General features: G+C 41.0%; 1 protein-coding gene across 1 annotated transcript in view; it reads left to right on the top strand.

The window, feature by feature from the left end:
* Positions 1 to 18,614, top strand: part of EIF2AK3 (eukaryotic translation initiation factor 2 alpha kinase 3) — a 43,996-nt gene that overhangs the window by 17,992 nt on the left and 7,390 nt on the right. The window contains exons 3-13 of the mRNA XM_066995546.1: positions 2,047 to 2,241; positions 4,184 to 4,314; positions 6,343 to 6,577; positions 6,838 to 7,000; positions 8,242 to 8,379; positions 8,901 to 9,023; positions 9,174 to 9,394; positions 9,737 to 9,849; positions 10,826 to 10,948; positions 12,164 to 12,313; positions 13,628 to 14,417. Coding sequence (XP_066851647.1) covers positions 2,047 to 2,241; positions 4,184 to 4,314; positions 6,343 to 6,577; positions 6,838 to 7,000; positions 8,242 to 8,379; positions 8,901 to 9,023; positions 9,174 to 9,394; positions 9,737 to 9,849; positions 10,826 to 10,948; positions 12,164 to 12,313; positions 13,628 to 14,417 — 2,382 coding nt within the window. The remainder of the gene's footprint in view (positions 1 to 2,046; positions 2,242 to 4,183; positions 4,315 to 6,342; positions 6,578 to 6,837; positions 7,001 to 8,241; positions 8,380 to 8,900; positions 9,024 to 9,173; positions 9,395 to 9,736; positions 9,850 to 10,825; positions 10,949 to 12,163; positions 12,314 to 13,627; positions 14,418 to 18,614) is intronic.

Raw genomic sequence — 18,614 nt, forward strand, 5'->3', positions numbered from 1 at the left:
TAACTATTATGCATTTCTGATAGAATGTATTACAAAAAAACACTATCATATTGCTCTGTGTTGAATGTTTTAACTAAATACTCCAGCTTGGTTAAGGCTGCAAGTTTGGCGCCAACTTCTTTTGTTGTTGAACTATTTTCCATGATCTGTACGTCTTTGTTCTGAAGATCACAAGGCTGCTCTTGAACGTGAACGTTTATGTAAACCTTGTTTGCTTTATTTTTCCACTAATCATGTGATTTCTACAAATGACCCTCTGCACAAATGTTTGCTTTTGTTGTTTTATTTCTGGAAGTGTGTGCATAGAGCCATGTGTATGTAGGTGTATAACCCCTCCACCCCCACGTGGGAGGCTGTGAGAGCTGTGATGCGCAAGAAATGCTGCATTACAATGTCTTTTCCTACATGTTTTGGCTTCTTTTGTTGTAAGGTAAATATCTGGGAAGGAAAGAACACTTCATTTAGCTTTGTAAAGAACTTCGTGGCTACTCAGGGGGTTGCTTTTGTTATCTCTTCAGTTACGTGTTGTGATCCTGAGAATAATTGTTTACTGTCAGTCATCGTGAGGCTTTCCAAAACCAGAAAGCATTGGTCTTGGATCCTTTAGGGACCCTAGATACAGTCACCAGCATTATCAGGTAATTCACCTGAAGTTTCTCCCTGAATCAGGTGTACCAAACAGTGTAAGAGATTAGTCATGACATGCACACACTTACAAGACCTGACTTTCTCTCCCTGTTTGTGTGAATCTCAATATTGCTCATGCCATTTGCTCTTCTGTGACCCAGTGAAAATAACAAGTCTCATGCTGGAGACTTCAGTCATGCAGAAGATGTGGTTTCAGATCGTCACATAACAAGAAGATCTTTTGTATGGCTGATAAAAGATCTTCTGGATCTTTTGTGTGGCTGTGCAATACAAACCTGTGCCTTGCAGTCTGGCAGGAATACGTTTTTTTTTTTGAAGTGACTAATACATATTTACAAGAACAGACTTCAACTTATAATGTGTAAGGGATCTGGATTTAATGTAATTATGTTGTAAGGTATTGCCCAAATGGACAGAGGGTCTGAAAAAGCATTAACATCTTCCATGTTAATCCATATCCTCAAAAGCCAAGATCATATGGATTATAGTTTCTCACTGTTCATGATGGACACCGCCACCGTGGCTCCACGGTATTAGTTATGGTCTATGATGCTGATAATGAGTTCCTTAATAAGTCCCTTAGTACTCATTGACAATGACTCATCCTTCCGAGCGAGGATCTCCTTGAAAAATCTGTGTAATGGATGAAACTGTATCCTGGTGAAAAAATCTTGACCTATTGTGCCTTTTAAGGAAAAGCCAGAGAGTATTAAAGGAACTGTATATAAACAAAATAAAAAATAATCTGGGGAGAAGCTTGATTGAGCTGTCTGAAAAGGCAAAAATGAAATGTGAGCTCTGATGTCAGTGATAATTGCTCTGTCAACTTTAAAGGAGGGTGGATATTCTGGTGTAGCCATTAACTGCAAAAAAGTACACATACAGCCTCAGCTTTTATTTTACAACAAAATTCAGTCTTCCGACTTGGAGAGAATGGTTGGTTGTGTGTTTAGAAGTAAATCAGCTGCGGTGAGGGGTGGAAAAAGGTAGAACTTCACCTAAAATGCCACTGTCTTTAAACTTACCACCATCACAAATAACGTGCAGTGCCTGCTTCTCAACTAGTGACTGTTCAGTCTCTTCAAGAATGTTTCTCCCTTTATATTTGCTGCAGTTGGGATTGCCGTAGAGTCACAGAACGGTTTGGGTTGGAAGGGACCTTTAAAGCCCATCTAATTCCAGCCCCCTATGATGGTCAGGGACACCTCCCACTAGTGCAGGCTGCCCAAAGCCCCATCCAGCCTGGCCTTGAACAGGGATACGCAACTGTGAAGTAAGACGTTGGAATATAAAGTACTGTACTTGCTCATGCAATGCTTCCTTTTGTATTTGCCATCTGTATATGTTTTGCTAAAAATGTGTTTAGATGGTAGCTAACGTTCTCTTGAATTCTTCTAGGTATTTGGGAATAAGATGATAATTCCTTCCTTGGATGGGGACCTTTTCCAGTGGGATCGGGATCGAGAGAGCATGGAGGCAGTTCCTTTCACAGTGGAATCTCTTCTCGAGTCTTCGTACAAGCTGGGCGAGGATGTTGTCTTAGTTGGGGGAAAGTCTTTAACAAGCTATGGGCTGAGCTCATACACAGGGAAGGTAAGAGCCTGAAAAGTTGCCTTGTCGTCGTTTCTAGCACTGTGTTGTCAAAGGCTGCCCTTAAGCTTTAAACTGCACTATGGTTCTAGTGTACAACTGCACAGCACAAAAAAGTAGAAGCTGAATTTCTTGGGAAACAGACGCAGCAGGCTGGAGTGGTGGTGATATGGCTGAGAGCATCACTGCAGTGTCCTTGTCTGTGAGCTTCTGCTCTGTCCCTTGTGCTTTAACGCTTGCCCCTGGCTGGGCCGATCCAACTAACCAGTTAACCCAGCACAAAACTAACCTGATAAAAAGTGAACGCTCTTCTGCTAGGTTAGCAAATCTAGTCAGCTCAGCGAGGGGTTGGGAGAGTGCCAGAACCAGCACAAAGGAACAGGGGGGTTGTGAGTGGAGGTGAGTGAGGAGGAGGGGAAAAAGAGAGAAAATGACCCTTTGCTGCTGAAATGGAAGAGTTCAGCTTTATTATATATCTATAGCTGTGCCTGAAGTAGACTTTGCAGTTCAGCTTAGTGAGTATCAAAGAGTTTTAGATGATGCATGTTTTTTTAACACTTCTAGATTTTAATCTTTTCACAACTAACAAGGGGTATCTGGTTGAAAACATTCAACATACATGAGCATTTGAGGTTTGTAGTTGCTGCCAGTAAGTGTGCTCCCTCCTAGAAGTTCCCCTTAACTTCGGCATATGAGTTTAAAACTTAATGTGAAAACTACTTGCTATCTGACTGGTTCAGAAAGTATTTTCCTCTGAAATCCACTGGTTGTATATTTAAAAAAAAGCTAAAAGCGCAGGAGCTTATTACATTTGAGTTCTGGACTTTGACTTTCTTCTCTTCCACCTTTTATGTGAAATATTATTAAAACGTTTGTAGATACTTTATGTAGTAAAGAACAGATATTTGCTAAATCAGAAAAAGTGCACTTTTAAAATGTGTAAAAATAAAAATGATGTTTTTAAAATTTTAAAACTTCCAGCGTTTGCTTTAAACAAAATCAGCTTGTGCATTTTGATCAGATATTGTCGTGCAGAAGACTTTTATTGTGTTGTGTATAGTGATCACTAATGATAAAGAGTCTAGATCCAAAGCAAGAGTTTATGAAATCATTTTGATTTGCACGCTGATAGCACAGGCACTGTACCAACAGACTGCTCGTCCCCCCACTGTTCAGGAAGTGGAAATTTCGGTTTTTGCTTTGATTCCAGGCTTATGCTTACAGTAGCAGAGGTGCTGCATGCAGGAAATAGTGCCTTACTTTTCCTCATTGAGAGTTTGGGTGGTATGTTGTCTTTGGCAATATGTCAATTCAGATTTCCTGAAAGTGCGTCCAACTTTTTTCAATATACAAATGCCCATATAATCCAAATTCTGTTGTGAGACTGGGACTATTGCAAGGTGACTGTGAGTTAATAAGGTCCTCATCCCCTTTTATTAACTGAAAGATAAAGTTTATATTTTATATAAATCAATAGTACTTGATTTGAAGTTTATAATAGAGTTACGCTGAGGCAAATATGGCATGAACGCAGAATTATGCCAGGAGCCTACTTGTAGAAATTATTTATGTCCGTAGACACAGTGGGAAAAGAGAACTACATTTTCTCTTGCAAGTAGAAGAACATACAAAGAACAGTCAAATATGTAACTATGTAATTATAATTTATGATATGAAATACATATTTTTCAAGGGTATCCCAGACTGACTAAAGATGGCCCAAACTGTAGAATTCCTAGATTTTTTTTGAAGGTTATAGTTCTGAAAAGCACTTAGGTTAAACCAGACGTATCAGGTTGAGCATCTAAAACCTGAGCTCCAAATCCCCTGTGAGCTGAAAGCTTTTCATAAGAATTGTTAGCTTTGAACATTCCTGTTTATTACTTCTTTTCAATTGAAGTTCTACAGATTTCCAAGCATGTGAGTCTCTTGCCTTGTCCCTTAGGTGAAGTACATCTGCTCGACTATGGGCTGTCGCCAGTGGGATGACGATGAAGCAGACCAGGAAGACACACTCCTCTTACGCCGAACCCAGAAAACAGTCCGTGCTGTTGGACCGCGCAGTGGCAATGAGAAGTAAGTGTGATCATTGCTCAGAAACAGTCTGACAGAGATAAGGTCAAATCCTTAAAGCATTACATATTAAAAACTTGTTTTTACTCTCATTGGAATAGGAATTGCGTAAGGGAGTTTGGACTGTTAACCGAGGGAACGCAACAGGCTTACTTAGCACCTAACCCCTTTGCTCCTCAATGCTTTTGAAAAATCTCTTTAACTTCAGTGTTATGGATCCTTAGAAAAAATACTTGCACATACTTATTCCCCCTAAATCAAATGAAAGTGACTTTTATTGTCCTTGTGTACATCAAAAGAGTCTCACTGCTCTACTGTGCACGGCAAATGTCACTTAGGTTTGTTCCAAGGTGTTTGTTGATTGGTACAGCAGGAGACAGCTTACAAGCCTTCTGTGACTTACTGGTTCGCTTCAGTTCTTTACCTACTCGTAGTAACTCTTGCTTTTTTGTTGTATTTGATGTATTTAGGTTTCTTTTTAAGTTGATTAAAAAAAGACTAAAGACATTTTAAAAAGCCTTATTCTTAAGTCTCCTTTAATTTCGTAACATAGGTGTTCTGATCTCTGCAAGCTGTAAGAAGTGGTTCAGTCTCTGACTTCCCTAATGCCGTCACACAGGTTTTTATACGTTAGCATTTCTATAAAAATAGACACGCATTGGACAAAAACGGCAACAAAAGCCAACAACAAAAACCCACCTTCCTTAAGTACAGGTTTAAAAGGCTGGTTATATATCCATAGATAAAATAACTGCCCAACCATTCAGAGGAAGACTAGTCATTCTCTGTTCACCTGCTCCCTCTTCTGTTTGCAGCAGGATTTGACACATGTCTGTAGACTTAGATAAGCTAATTAGAACTCAAATAGATTAGCAGGTGAGAAGTCTTAAAAGAGTTAAAAGATCTTGGATTCTGTGATTCTTGGGGACTGATATTGGTGGGAAGGGGTATGTCACAAAAACATGCTTTTCTTTCCTCCAAGTCTTGAAAACATGCCATGATACTTTGTGTACCTGAATTCTTCTCTACAGGCAGAAATAGAGATGCTTTCCTGGTGACACAGTATTGCTGCTGTGGAGTTCACAGGATAGCTCTGTATTTTTAATCCAAAGAAAGAGAAGCTTTTAATAAACAAAGTTCAACTGATTATATGAAATATGCTCAACTTTTACCATAGTGGTGTAATTTTTTAAGGAGACATTTTGACTCCTGGTTGGTCCTAGGAAACTTTGGGTACCTAAGCATATTGTTAAGAAGTATATTCCCTCTTGTTGCTGTTCAAGACACAAATTTACTGTTGTTTCCCCTCTGTATCTTTCTACAGCATTGGGCTGTATGGTGGAAATAAGAATTCATCAAAATAATTCAGTTTCTGCCCTGATTTTTTGGTTTATAGAAGTTAAAGAGCCTTTGGCTATGCAAGACAACTGTTCTTTATACAGTCATACTTGTTTGAGAGTATGTTAACCTGGGACATGAGGAATCCTGGTTTCATTGAAGTGCCTGTCAAAGAAATCCTCTGTTAAGTCTTGTGTGGGGGATTAAAAGAAAAGAACAACAACAACAAATCATCATCCTTCTACCAGCTCAAAAGCCATAAACCTCAAAATATGCTTTATTAATGAAGCGTGTCTTATGTAGAATGCTGCTTCCTAAATGCTTGTTGCTTTCATCAGCTATGTAATGTTTTCCTACCTAAACAGACCTAGCTGTATTCCTTGATGTTTTTTTTTTTTTAACTGCCCTCTCCATATGCTAAACTTTTAATGCCATTGCCCCTACTTCCCCAGCTGTTTTCTCAACTCGACATCGTGTTGGAAAATAAGATTTCTCTGCTTTGTATTCTGGATATAGCTAGAGATCTAGTGCTTCCTCTCTTGGTAAACCTGTGGTCATCTGGCAATCTGAGGGTTTACTATGAAAATATGGGCCAAATTTAGGTAATTCAGCATAATCTTCTGGATGGAGGGCTTTGGGATTTACTTGGAATATATAATATAGTTTCTACAAAGTGTTTTTTCTTTCTTTTAGGTGGAATTTCAGTGTTGGCCACTTTGAGCTGCACTACGTCCCAGATATGGAAAACAGAGCAGGATACATTGAGAGCAATTTTAAATTACATCTGAACAAAGAAGAAACAAAAATAATTTCAGACGTGGATGAGCAGGAGGCTATGATGAAAGATACAGTGATAAAAGTCTCAGTAGCTGACTGGAAGGTTATGGCTTTTAACAAACAAGGAGGACATCTGGAATGGGAATACCAGGTAGGGGAAAAGATGGAATATTAAATGTTAGAAACATAGAGGCTTTATGGCATCATAGATGATGTCTTTCATCTTGAGTTCCAGGTGCTGTTGTCTTAAAAAAAAAAAGAAAGCACACATCTGTTTGTAACTTGTTTAAGTGAAGCTCTGTCTTTGAGCTGTTACATCTGTTACAAAAACTAAACCAAGGAATTTAAGCACATTATAATAACACCTAGTTAATATAACATTAATTTTCCAGTTACCTCTCTCTTCTTCAGTTTTGCACTCCAATCGCTTCTGCGTGGCTGGTTAAAGATGGCAAGGTGATTCCAATCAGTCTGTTTGATGACACAAGTTACACCACGAACAATGAAGTGCTAGAAGATGAAGAGGACCTTGTGGAAGCCGCAAGAGGGGCCACAGAATCCAGTGTATATTTGGGTGAGACACTGACTCTGAGCATTTTGTTGTAAACATTATCCTTTTCTTTCTGCTTTTAGCAAAGCAGATCTTTCCATATTGGTAGAGTACACTCAAGAGGAGCTATAACGTGTGCAGTCTGGTACTCTAATATAAAGTACTGTTTATAAAGCCCCAAAATAGAGGTTTTACTAATGTATATATCCCAGAAAAACAACTTCTCTTGATTTAAAAAGCTTCAAAAAACAGATCTCTGTTCTCAGCCCTTCCTAACCTGCTCTGATCACCTTTACTGTTGTCATTTGAAGTCAGATTTCTGTGTACCCATCCTATAAATTCTGTCAGTTACGGAAGGCATACGTTACCTTCTGTAGAAGGTAAGGTGTACCAGAAGGTGTGGTATAGCTTTGGCTCTGGTAGAATCCATTTCTATGACTCTCTGGCCTAAAGTGGTAGCTAAATGGTGTTTTGGTTTTGAAAAAGAAAAACGTTCTAAAATCAAATCTTTTCCATTTTGATTCTGAAATGTTCACTACTTTTATAGGTGTAATACTATGGGGATGACTGCAGTTCTTGAAACTTTCAAAGATAAGCTCATAATTAACAAGGCAGCCTTGTTGCTCAGAAAGCAGTAAGAAATACCTCCTTCTAGCCCCCTAATTTGTCACATTCATTTCTTCCTCTGCAGTGATTACGGTAACTTACTATGAAGAAATTTCAGTTAAGGTTTTCTGTGACTGAGTTCTCATCCAGCTGCCAGTATTCATATGATGTGAATTCTGACAACTAGAAATAGTGTCCCCAGGTCCTTCCTCTCAGCTGTCTGTCTCTGGGAGGCAGATGTGCTTTGTTTTTTTCTAAGCCCTTAGCGTTTTTCTCTAAGTCTTTACACCTTTCCTGTTAGTGGTTACACAGATTTTTTTCTACCCTTCTTGTTAACAGCTGCTGAAGAGTTGTGTGTACCAGCATGCAGCTGTAAGATGTTTGAAGGAAGCCTTACTTATGCAAAGCCCAAGGTGCTTTATAACTCTTCAGAATTTGTGGTATTTTTATGAAGCCCCAGCTACCCAGGCGTTCTAGTCTCTTGCTTTTCCAGAGGAAAAAAGAGCATATACTACTTGAATTCAGTCAGAGTCAATATCTCAGATTCTCAGAATATAAAGTATTTTCCAAAATGTTTTCAGTCGTACATCTTACCTGGATGATTTTAGGCTGGGGATGAAGAAAACTAAGTTTAATATGCTCTCTGATTTGTTACACAGGTATGTACAGAGGCCAGCTGTATCTTCAGTCATCAGTCAGAATTTCTGAAAAATTCCCAACCAACCCAAAGGCTCTGGGATCCAGGAATGATAATGCAATTATTCCCCTTCCCAAAATCAAATGGAAACCTTTAATCCGTAAGTAACAATCCAGAGTTTCATTTATTGTCTTAGCTCTGAAAAGACAGAGCATCTTTCTGATTTATATTATGTACCAAACTAGTCTAATAGCTCCTGAACTAGTTTACAGCTGGAAACACCGTTGTGCTCTTAGTTCTGTATTTTTTTAATTACATGTTTAAATTGCAAATGGCTTTTACTTTTTAACTTTTACTTTTGAACTTCATTGGGTCATTTTAAGTGATGAAATTTTGGTCTTCTAAACCATTTTTTCCTACTAAAAGAGGAAGCTTGTTATTTTAGTGACCCAAATGAGTTAATAGGCTTGTCAAAAATAGTATTTTGGCTGGTGAATGGTGTTAAGTAATGGTTACCTCTTAACGATTACCTTGTGAATGTTTGTGTTAGTTTTGGTTGTTACAGTCTGGTCCAACAATCTGATATTTTCTAAGATAATACAGTTGGAGTTCTCATGACAGTCATCTATGAGTAGACTGATTTATAATAGTTCAGCTCAAAGTTGTCTCTTCTGTGCTTAGATTCTCCATCCAGGACTCCAGTGTTGGTGGGGTCTGACGAATTTGACAAGTGTCTGAGCAATGACAAGTACTCTCATGAAGAATACAGTAATGGAGCACTTTCGGTTCTACAGTATCCATATGGTAGGTGGAGTTCCAAGTTTTGAAGTGTTTCAAAACAAAGTGTGTGAATGAAACCACCCGGTGTCTGTTGAACGAACCTATTAATGAGAAGACGGTTACATTTATTCGTAAGCAACTACGAAGCGTGCCCTCTTTGTCTTTTATACACAGATAATGGTTATTATTTACCCTACTACAAAAGAGAAAGGAGTAAACGGAGCACCCAGATCACCGTCAGATTTTTTGATGATATGAATTACAAGAACATTCGCAAAAAAGATCCTGTCCTTCTACTTCACTGGTGGAAAGAAATTGTTGGCACCATCATATTTTGCATTGTGGCCACAACTTTCATTGTACGCAAACTCTTCCATCCCCATCCTTACAGCCGAGTAAGTATTCTTTTTGCTGAATCCTAAATACAGAAAGTATTATTCTAGCCTTTTCTTTTGGTTTCGAGTCTGCAGTGAGTAGTGTTAATAAGTTAATACCTTACAAGATAACATAGCCTAAATGTGTTATTTAATCAATCTGTGAAGGCTGTCAGCTGCAGCGTGCAACTTACTTAACTGCTTCAGCAAACAAATTAGATTGCTTCAGCCACATCTGATGTCTTCAGAGATGTTCACACTGGAATTACTTAATGCTATATCTAAGGGTACAAACTGGTCTCAAGTGCTAGGACTTGAACTGTTTTTTTTGTTGTTCTTTCTTCTTTTGGTCACCCATGTTAGCTGCGGAAGGAATCTGAAACACAGTGCCAGACTGATAGTAAGTACGAGCCCGCTTGCGGAGATGTTAAGGACACCAGCTGGAGTGATGTCAAGAGCTCTGGATACGTATCCAGGTGAGCTCAGCTCTATGCAACATGTACGGAGTTGTTAATCGGTATGACATTTGATATTGTGTGGAGAAAAGAGTTGGTGTTCACTAGCTCTTACCTATCCTCAGACCACTCGGGATAATCAGAAAGAATCCTGTCATCCCTTTATTGATGGCAGACTGCTCTTACGATTAGTCTAAGCAATCCCTGAGAGCCTACGTGGTACCTGTGCTTGGGATTGTTGGTCATCTATTTACTGTGGATATATGAAATAGAGGATTGATTTTTAAGGTTCTTAATCTGTGTTCACTCCCTCTGATTCTGTGCTTGTGGTTTAAAGTAGAGTAAGGGAATTGTGAATGGAAGCATGTTTTATATACTCTACAGAATAGGAGTTTATTTGGAACAAACCTTTGTTATTATGAAGGAGTTAGTTAAAACTGAAGGGTGTATAGGGGCATATCACTGGTATTCTGGAAAAAAATGTGAATGTAGCCCACTGAAAATAGGAACTGGAACATTTAAGATGAGGAAGAATAAGAAAGGTGAGATTTAAGAACTGTGTTTCAGAATAGATGCTTGGAAGGACTAGTCACAAAAATACTTAATTGGGGTTAAAGGCAAATCATGATTTAGAAAATACTTGGCTGTCACTGCCTCATTTGGGCATAGGAACTTAAGTTAAATATCTGTGATCCAGTGTACATCGAACCTGATACTCTGAAACTTCTTCAGTTTTTCATGTGCATGTGTAAGGGGTCTTGCCAAGGTTAATAACACCTGTCTGTTTCCTAAGTAGGTAACCGTCTGATTGCCTCAGTGAATGGGTAAACAGAGGGAAAAAAGGGGGGAAATGCTTGAAGTCATTCAGCATGTATTGCCTGCACCAAAGTTACTTACGCTTTCACAAATGATTTTTTTTTAACTATCTGTGCTAATGCATTTTTCTCCTTTATCCTCCATCTATTCTTCTCTCCCTTTCTCACACCTTTCCTCCCAGATACCTGACAGATTTTGAGCCAATTCAGTGTCTGGGTCGTGGAGGCTTTGGAGTTGTTTTTGAAGCCAGAAATAAAGTGGATGACTGCAACTATGCTATCAAGAGGATCCGTTTACCTAACAGGTACTGAATGAGTGTGAGATACAGAAAAAGACATGAATGGTGGGATCCTATGCTGAACCATCTGCTCCTGAACTGACTTCCCAGATACTGCATCAGGATGAATGACATATTTTTTTTAATGGGGGGCTGACTTAATTTTGGCATTGAGAATTTGGCACGTCCTCACAGCAGAAGGGTGACCTGCTTGGCTAAACTAGTAACATAGCAGGGCCCTTGCGAGGGTGCTGCAGCTACATGGGAACTCCTTTGATTTCCTTGATGAAATGAGCCTTTGATAACAGCACTAGTTATTTGTAGCACTGTTAATTTGCTTTTCTCCTTCCTCTCCTTACCTTTCCTATTCCACCCTTTCTCTTTTTCCCTCTCCGGCCTTTTTGACTCCGTTTGTCCATTTGTTTCGTTTTCTGGTCCCACAACCCCTACCTTTTCTTTCAGTCATAGGTGGTCAAGCCTTGCTGCTGAATTACCCTACACAGAACTTGCAGCACTTCCTTTTAGTGGGAGATGGGAGACACTGCTTCTGGAAATCTCAAGTTAGAACAGCAACAGGCAGGCCAGTAGAGGGAGGGGGTAAAGCAATGAAATCTAGAGTTACTTATTTTCGAATGTGTTAAATAAGCGTGACTATTTAAGATTAAGGGTTTTGGTTGGAGACTTAAGGTAGCCTGAATTATTTTCCAAGCATACCTAAATCCATTAAATAAAACCATCAGAATTCATTTGACGGAGTTACGCTCTTATGAAGAGAGTTTATGTACTTCAGTAGATAGCAGGCTACCTGTTTTCTATCTGTAGAATGGAGATAGTCTTTACGTTTTGCCAATTAAAAAAGAAACACTAAGCTATTTCTGTCTGTCTTTTGTGCCAGTGTCTTCTACATCCCTGTAGAATAGCTGTTTAGTGGACTTTTCTGCCCTCGTAAATAGCTGAGAGCAAGATGAACCTTTTCTTCTCAATTTTGCTGCCTGTAACTATTTGAAAAGAGGTGACTAAATGCTTAACTATTATGAGTACATACTGCCTCCCCGTGCTCCTAACCTGAAGGAGTTCTTCAGGGGAATTTGAAACAGATAGGACTTTTCATGAGAAGAGCAATTCTACTAGCCTGGCTTATACTGGGCTAACTTCGGTTAAATTTTCTTTTGCAGAAATGTCTCTGCTGTGCTGTTGCTTTATGTGACCGTGTCTCTGTTTCTCTTCTCACCCAAATCCTAGGGAGCTGGCTCGTGAAAAGGTGATGCGGGAAGTCAAGGCGTTAGCTAAACTCGAACATCCAGGTATTGTTCGGTACTTCAACGCCTGGCTGGAAGCTCCACCTGAGAGATGGCAGGAAAAGATGGATGAACAGTGGTTGAAAGACGAAAGGTAACTCGTGGGTGTTTTTACTCAGTTGAATTTGAGGTGGTATACCAACAGAACAGGAGAACTGGTAGATGATCCAGGAAGATGCAGAGACTATGTAAGAAAGAAATTGTTACTCACTTTTGCCAAATTCTCAGTTTAACAAGGTACAAATATCACACTTGTGCATGGCCTTTATCAATTTTTGTGTTAAGATCCTTCTTTCAGCTTAGGTCTTGTAATTCTTAAGTTAACTTCCGTAATCAGGGGTTTTAGGAAGGTTGGGGCATTGTTTGCTACTGGAATTTGGTTTTAAACTTGGGCATCTCTGTCGTCTTTGTTCCTTTCCACAGCTGTCCTCCTCTTTGGTTTGGTTTTGATATCTCTGATTCAGTACTTCAGTAGTTCAATTAATACATTTTGGCATGAATTTGTGACGGATGGTCAGACTGATTCATAAAGCTTTGTAGAAATAGGCTAAAAATGAAAAATTATGTAAAGGACATAGAGGATGTTAGGAATAAGGAAAAAGTGGGTGTACGTTAGCAACATTTGAAGGTGGCAAGGGAAGAAGGAGGCCTAATATTCCTCTGACCGACTATTTAGCAGTCTCATGATAACATCTTAACATGCCTGACAATTTTTAGAATACAGCGACTTTTATATTTCAGGCACCAAATTAACATTTCACAGCTGTAATTTTTCCAAAGGACTTTAAATAGTCATTGCAGTGCATGTTCTAAAGGGATGAGTTTTCTTGAGCTAAAGATGAGCCTGATTGCATGCTAGAAACGTAGGCAGTAGAGTTTGCTGATGTTTTTTTTTATTTCTGACCACCGCCCCCATTCCCTGTTCCCCTGCGCTGCTCAGGGGGAGGACGTAGAAGAGGGTGGATAGGGGGAAGATGTTTTTAGCTTTTAGTTTCTCACAGCTCTAGCTTGTTAGTAATAGGTAATACGTTATATTAATCTCCTTCTTTTGAGTCTGTTTTGCCTGTGACAGTAGTTGGTGAGTGATCTCCCTGTCCTTATCTCAACACTTGAGCCCTTTCTGTTGTATTTTCTCCCCCTTTCCCTTCGAGGAGGGGGAGCGAGAAAGCAGTTGTGGTGCAGCTCAGCTGCCCAGCTGAGTAAAACCACCACAATGAGGAGACGTTGTGCCCACTAAGAAAAATGGGTGTCATATCCTGGTTATTAGTGATTCCCATACATGGGTAGTTATTTCCTGTTACAGTTCAATGCTTTTTATTTCAGAGGAAGTATTTGTTTAAACTTGGTCTTCTGAAAATACGTTTCTAGTGGGATGAAGCTCTGATCTCTTGATTTTTTTTTTTCCTAGCACTGATTGGCCTCTCAGTTCTCCCAGTCCAATGGACGTCCCATCATTTAAGATCAGAACAGAGGCGTTTTCTACAAAGGACCACATAGAGGTTATTGCCACTTCATCAGAGAGGGGACAGTCTTTCTCCATGGGAATACCTTGTGGTCAGTCTGATTCATCTGAAAGTGAGTTTTCTCCTCTGGAATTTTATGCTACAGACAACAGGGACTTGCAGCAGTCAGAAGATCCACTGTTAAACCTTCAGGACAGCGTCCTTACAGGCTGCGATGTAGAAGACAGCACTATCAACAGTAGTGAGATGGGTCACTGCAAGTTGGATCACTCCTTGGAAATCTGTCCTCTGCCTATCCCTGTTGTAAACCTGAGAGAAGGGACCTCCTCTTCCATTGTGTTTGAAGATTCTGGTTGTGGAAATGCTTCTAGTAAGGAAGATAAAATTGACGTTTCCCAAGATGGAAATCTTTCCGAGGATAAGCCAACAAGTACAAAGGAACCTGGTAACAAGAAATCTGCTTCAGGAAGTCCCCTCTCTGTTTCTCCACCAAGGCCAACAAGCTTAAGCCTGGACCTTTCTAAAAATACTGTGGAAAAAGTCAAGCCCACCTCTCCAAAGGTGTATCTTTACATCCAAATGCAGCTCTGCAGGAAAGAGAACCTTAAAGACTGGATGAGCAGAAGATGTATGATAGAGGAGAGGGAGAGGACAGAGTGTCTGCAGATATTTCTGCAGATAGCTGAAGCAGTTGACTTCCTGCATAGTAAAGGATTAATGCACAGGGATCTCAAGGTTTGTATTCATAGGGCACTATAGGAAATGTTTATTGTCATAGTCATCACTGAATGAACTTTCCAGATTCTGCTTTTAACTAGTTGTCTCACTGGCTGTGTCTGTATACAGATATTTCCTAGTTCGCTACTGTGAGATTCTTAGGATCTATCATAACTTGAATTATCTGTGCCCAAACTGCCACACAAAAGTCTCTAGTATTATAAAATTCCTGAAACATGTGGACTGACTCCATCCACTGTTTACCTGTGTCAAGTTCTGCTGTAAAGTGACAGATCAGGAGTGTGTGGTTACAGGTAACTTTTGTGTGTGTGTGGAGTAGCGCGGCATTGGAAAACAAACCACACAAAGGATGAGGTGGGAAGGGACCCCTAGGGGCCATCTGGTCCCACCCCTGCCCCAACAGGGTCAGCCCGAGCTGGGGGCCCAGCCCCACGTCCAGGCGGCTCCTGGAGCCCCCCAGGAGGAGCCCCCCAGGCTCTGGGCAGCCTGTGCCAGGCTCCATCCCCGCCCAGCCCAGCAGGGCTGCCTGGTGCTCACAGGGGCACCATGACGAGGGCTTGGTCCCTGCTCTCTGCAGCCTCCCCTCGGGTGCTTATGGACATGGACGGCGCCCCCTGAGCCTCCCCTTCCCCAGGCTGAGCATCCCCAGCTCTCCCAGCCTCCTCACAGCAGAATCCTGCTAAGATAGCTGACTACTTATCAGTGACCTCAGAATCGGCGTTACAAAAGCTGAGTTAATGTCTGTGTAATAATTTGGAGGTGTAGTGCTCCAGGAAGTAAACTGATCGTTCGTTACTACAGTCAAAGTCTGCCTTAAAGCAAGACTTCTTGTGCCTGGCACAGGTCGGTGGCATTGGTTTTATGGCATTTTTAGGTCAGGAACTTTGATGCAGGTTCACTTGTTGCTGAGTGGTGTGGCTCAAACAAAACAGAAAAAGCTATTTTGAATTTTTTTCTGCCTTTTGAAATGAAACAATTCTGCTATTATTCTTTCTGAACAGCAGCAGCGTTACTCCTGGTTAGGGACAATAAAAGTTAAATATTGCTGCTCTAGGATTGAAACGCAGACTGTTCTGGAGTCAAATTCTGAGTCAGTGCTGGCTGTGTTACAGCAGCCTTCTGAAGGATTCATAACCTTTTAATGTCTGATAACACCCAGCCTGGTGAGACTGGAAGGCAGCGGTGGTTGTTACCCCTGATGCTGCAGGTGACTGAAGTCAGGAGTAACTTTTTGTGCCTCTTTCATTTTGCTTCTGATCCTGTGTTAGTTGGTGCCTAATCTTGCTGGAGCTTTTAGCACTGGAGGTGTCAGCGTTTGTTACCAGATGCCAGAACTTGGTTAAAGAGCCTGGATGAAGTTAGTCTTATCCCTGTAAGCCACAAGAAATGGAGTCCTTTGCTTTTGCTGAATGGTGGAGAGGCAGCTCCTGTTCCCCTGCGCTTGTTTGAGGAGGCATTGATACAGTAGAGTATGTTCTGAAATGATTACAACCATTCTTGTAGCCCCTCAGATGGTAATCATCTGAGATCACTATAAACAAAGGAGAAGATACCATCTCATACAAGGTTGTAACAGGGGATTCAAATTAAGTAACACAAAAGTAAGTCAAAAAAAACTCGTAAAACTCACAAACCTATTCGAGTATTTTCTTTCCCCATCGGCATTAAGCAGTTACCTTAAGCCAATTATCTGAAAAATCTTTAGTGCTGGAGAAAGTGACCAAAGAAGTAATTTAATTCCTGTATTAATGTGTTGCTAGACATGTTAATCAGTAACGTTTCTTAACAATACTTGCAGTTGGAACTCTCCGCAGACTCCTCGCTGAGATCGCTGTTCAGTAAAGCTTAGGTAGATCTTCATAAAGCTGTTTCACTCTTAATTGCTGTGTAGAGTTCTGTTGGGACATCTGAAAAGTTCAGTGTTGGCAGCTGCTTGAACAAGAGATTGTGTTGTGTTTACTTGGCATAAAAAACTTGAAAAGACTCCTTGAACAAACAACTTCGGTGCTTCAGAAAACCTGCCCTGCGTGTCTAACATTATGCTTGCAGCCTGGAAGTCCACTTAGGCGTTAGTTGTTCACTTGGTCAAAACAACAGCCACATTTATCACTCCGTAGTTCTCAGAAGCTTCTTGGAACAGTTCTTGCAATTTGTCCAGGAGATTGGGCGTGCAACCCCAGCTTTGTAAGCGCTAATAAGGGAACAAGCTGCACAGCTGTTTTGCTTCTGCTAATAGTTAGCTCTGTGTAGCAGAGATCTGGAAAATATTTTAAATACTAACAGTGTACATTGAAGTATATTATGTAGGCTCCTACTGCTGAGAGAGATCGTCATGACAAGATGGTAAGAGGTTAGGCAGGCAGGTGAACAGGTCACAATTCCAATTCTTTTGAAGAAAAAGTACAGGAACAGAAGTCTGTCCAGTGAGTTTGTTGCTACTCCCAGATTAAGCTCTCGGCCGTGCTTTGACAGCTCAGAAGCAATAATGGGTCCTGTCAAACAGGGTGTCACAGAAATGAAATAGTTTTAGACATGTTTTGCAGCATTAATTGAATGAAACAGTAGTCCTCCAGATGTAGCTTATTCGTGTTTGTCGAAAGGATGGGGATTCTTGTTCTGACTGAAGAATCCGAAAAGAAATTTCTTTGGAGGGGTGGCAAGATAACTAAACTAGAGAGTGGCTGTATTCTTCTCATTGAAGTCAAAATTGTGTATAGTTCCCTTAAATGTCCTCTTTCAGAATGTGGTCCTGATGGCTCTTTTTTTGCTGGCAGTTTCCAATAACAGTCCATTCTCCTAAATTTGTAGAAACGATATGCCTGGCCATTCGGAGATGATCTGTTTTCAGCCAGAGAAGTGTAATAAATAAAGCTTTTTGTTAAGAAAGGTTCTTCCCTGTGGAGCAAGACAGATCTTGTTGACTTCTTGTCTGTTTGTCGGAGGAGAATGGAGATCCAGGCGATGGGACTCAAACCCCAATGGGAAGCTTGTGCCTTGAGCATTAAGATTCTAAAAAGAGTTTAGATAACACGTGTACCCAGTCTGAGGGTGGGTATTGTGTAAACCATAGGATATCCTGAGTTGGAAGGGACCCACGGTGCTTCAGAGAGCCTAAAGATGCTCTGGGTTTACAGGGCGGCAGCTTTTGTGCACTAAAGGAGCTGGGACACCAACGGGCAGGACATTCATCACTGGAAAAAGCAGCGAGAGATAAGACCTGGCTCAGATGGCAGTTCTAGAGGCAGGATGTGGGTGCTGTGGAAATAACAAGTTAGGTATAACTACTTGCTTATCACCAAGCTGCCCGGGTGTTTTACTTGCTTAGAAAAACAAGAAGCCTTTTCTTCTGTCTTCTTCGCATGGAGCGGGTTTGTTTTTAACTGAGGAAGTCGGATGGACTTTGAAACAGGTCAGCTTTGTAGTCCTTTAGTTGGGCAGAAAAATATTGCCCTGTGTCTGCCTGCCTTCTCCTGTTCCAGGGTTTATGCCAACAAAGCTTGGACCAGGCCCTCCCAGCCTTGAAGGTCCAGGAGCGATAAGAGCAGCGTGCCCAGCACCACCTGCTGCTTTTTCCATACGTAGCTTTCCCTGTCCATAACCCTGAAGTGCTGCTGCTTCCCTTGGCAGAAGCAGTCTGTTCTTTCTCCAGAATCGTGTCTGTCTCTATCTGTGAGCCAGGTGGAGCAGTCAGCTTTCAAAGAAGAAATCACTCATTTGGCATGTGTTGTGTCATTTTACTGTGAGGGTGGTGAGGCACTGAGCAGGCTGCCCAGAGGAGCTGTGGATGCCCCATCTTTGAAGGTGCCCAAGGCCAGGCTGGATGGGGATGGGGGCAGCCTGGGCTGGAGGAAGGTGTCCCTGCCCATGGCAGGGGGCTGGAACTGGGCGATCTGTAAGGTCCCTTCCAACCCAACCCATTCAGTGATCCTATGATCAGCCAGAATGCAAAGCTCTGGAAGAAATGATCTGAGATGGGTACCATTAGCAAGTGAGGCACCCATGGGGATTTTTCAGTTCTGATTCCCTTTATCAGGGGGTTAAAAGCAAGACAAGGCAAATCGTTGCTGTTGTTGCTCTTGTGAAGTACTTAAGCTTCAAATAATAAATTAATTCCGTTACACAAATGGTTATTCCCTCAGTTAAACTAAGCAGTACCAGCTGAAAAGCACGCCTTGTTCCCGGACTTCCAGTCTA

The sequence above is a fragment of the Anser cygnoides genome, chromosome 4, assembly GCF_040182565.1.
Source record: "Anser cygnoides isolate HZ-2024a breed goose chromosome 4, Taihu_goose_T2T_genome, whole genome shotgun sequence".
NCBI lineage: Eukaryota > Metazoa > Chordata > Aves > Anseriformes > Anatidae > Anser > Anser cygnoides.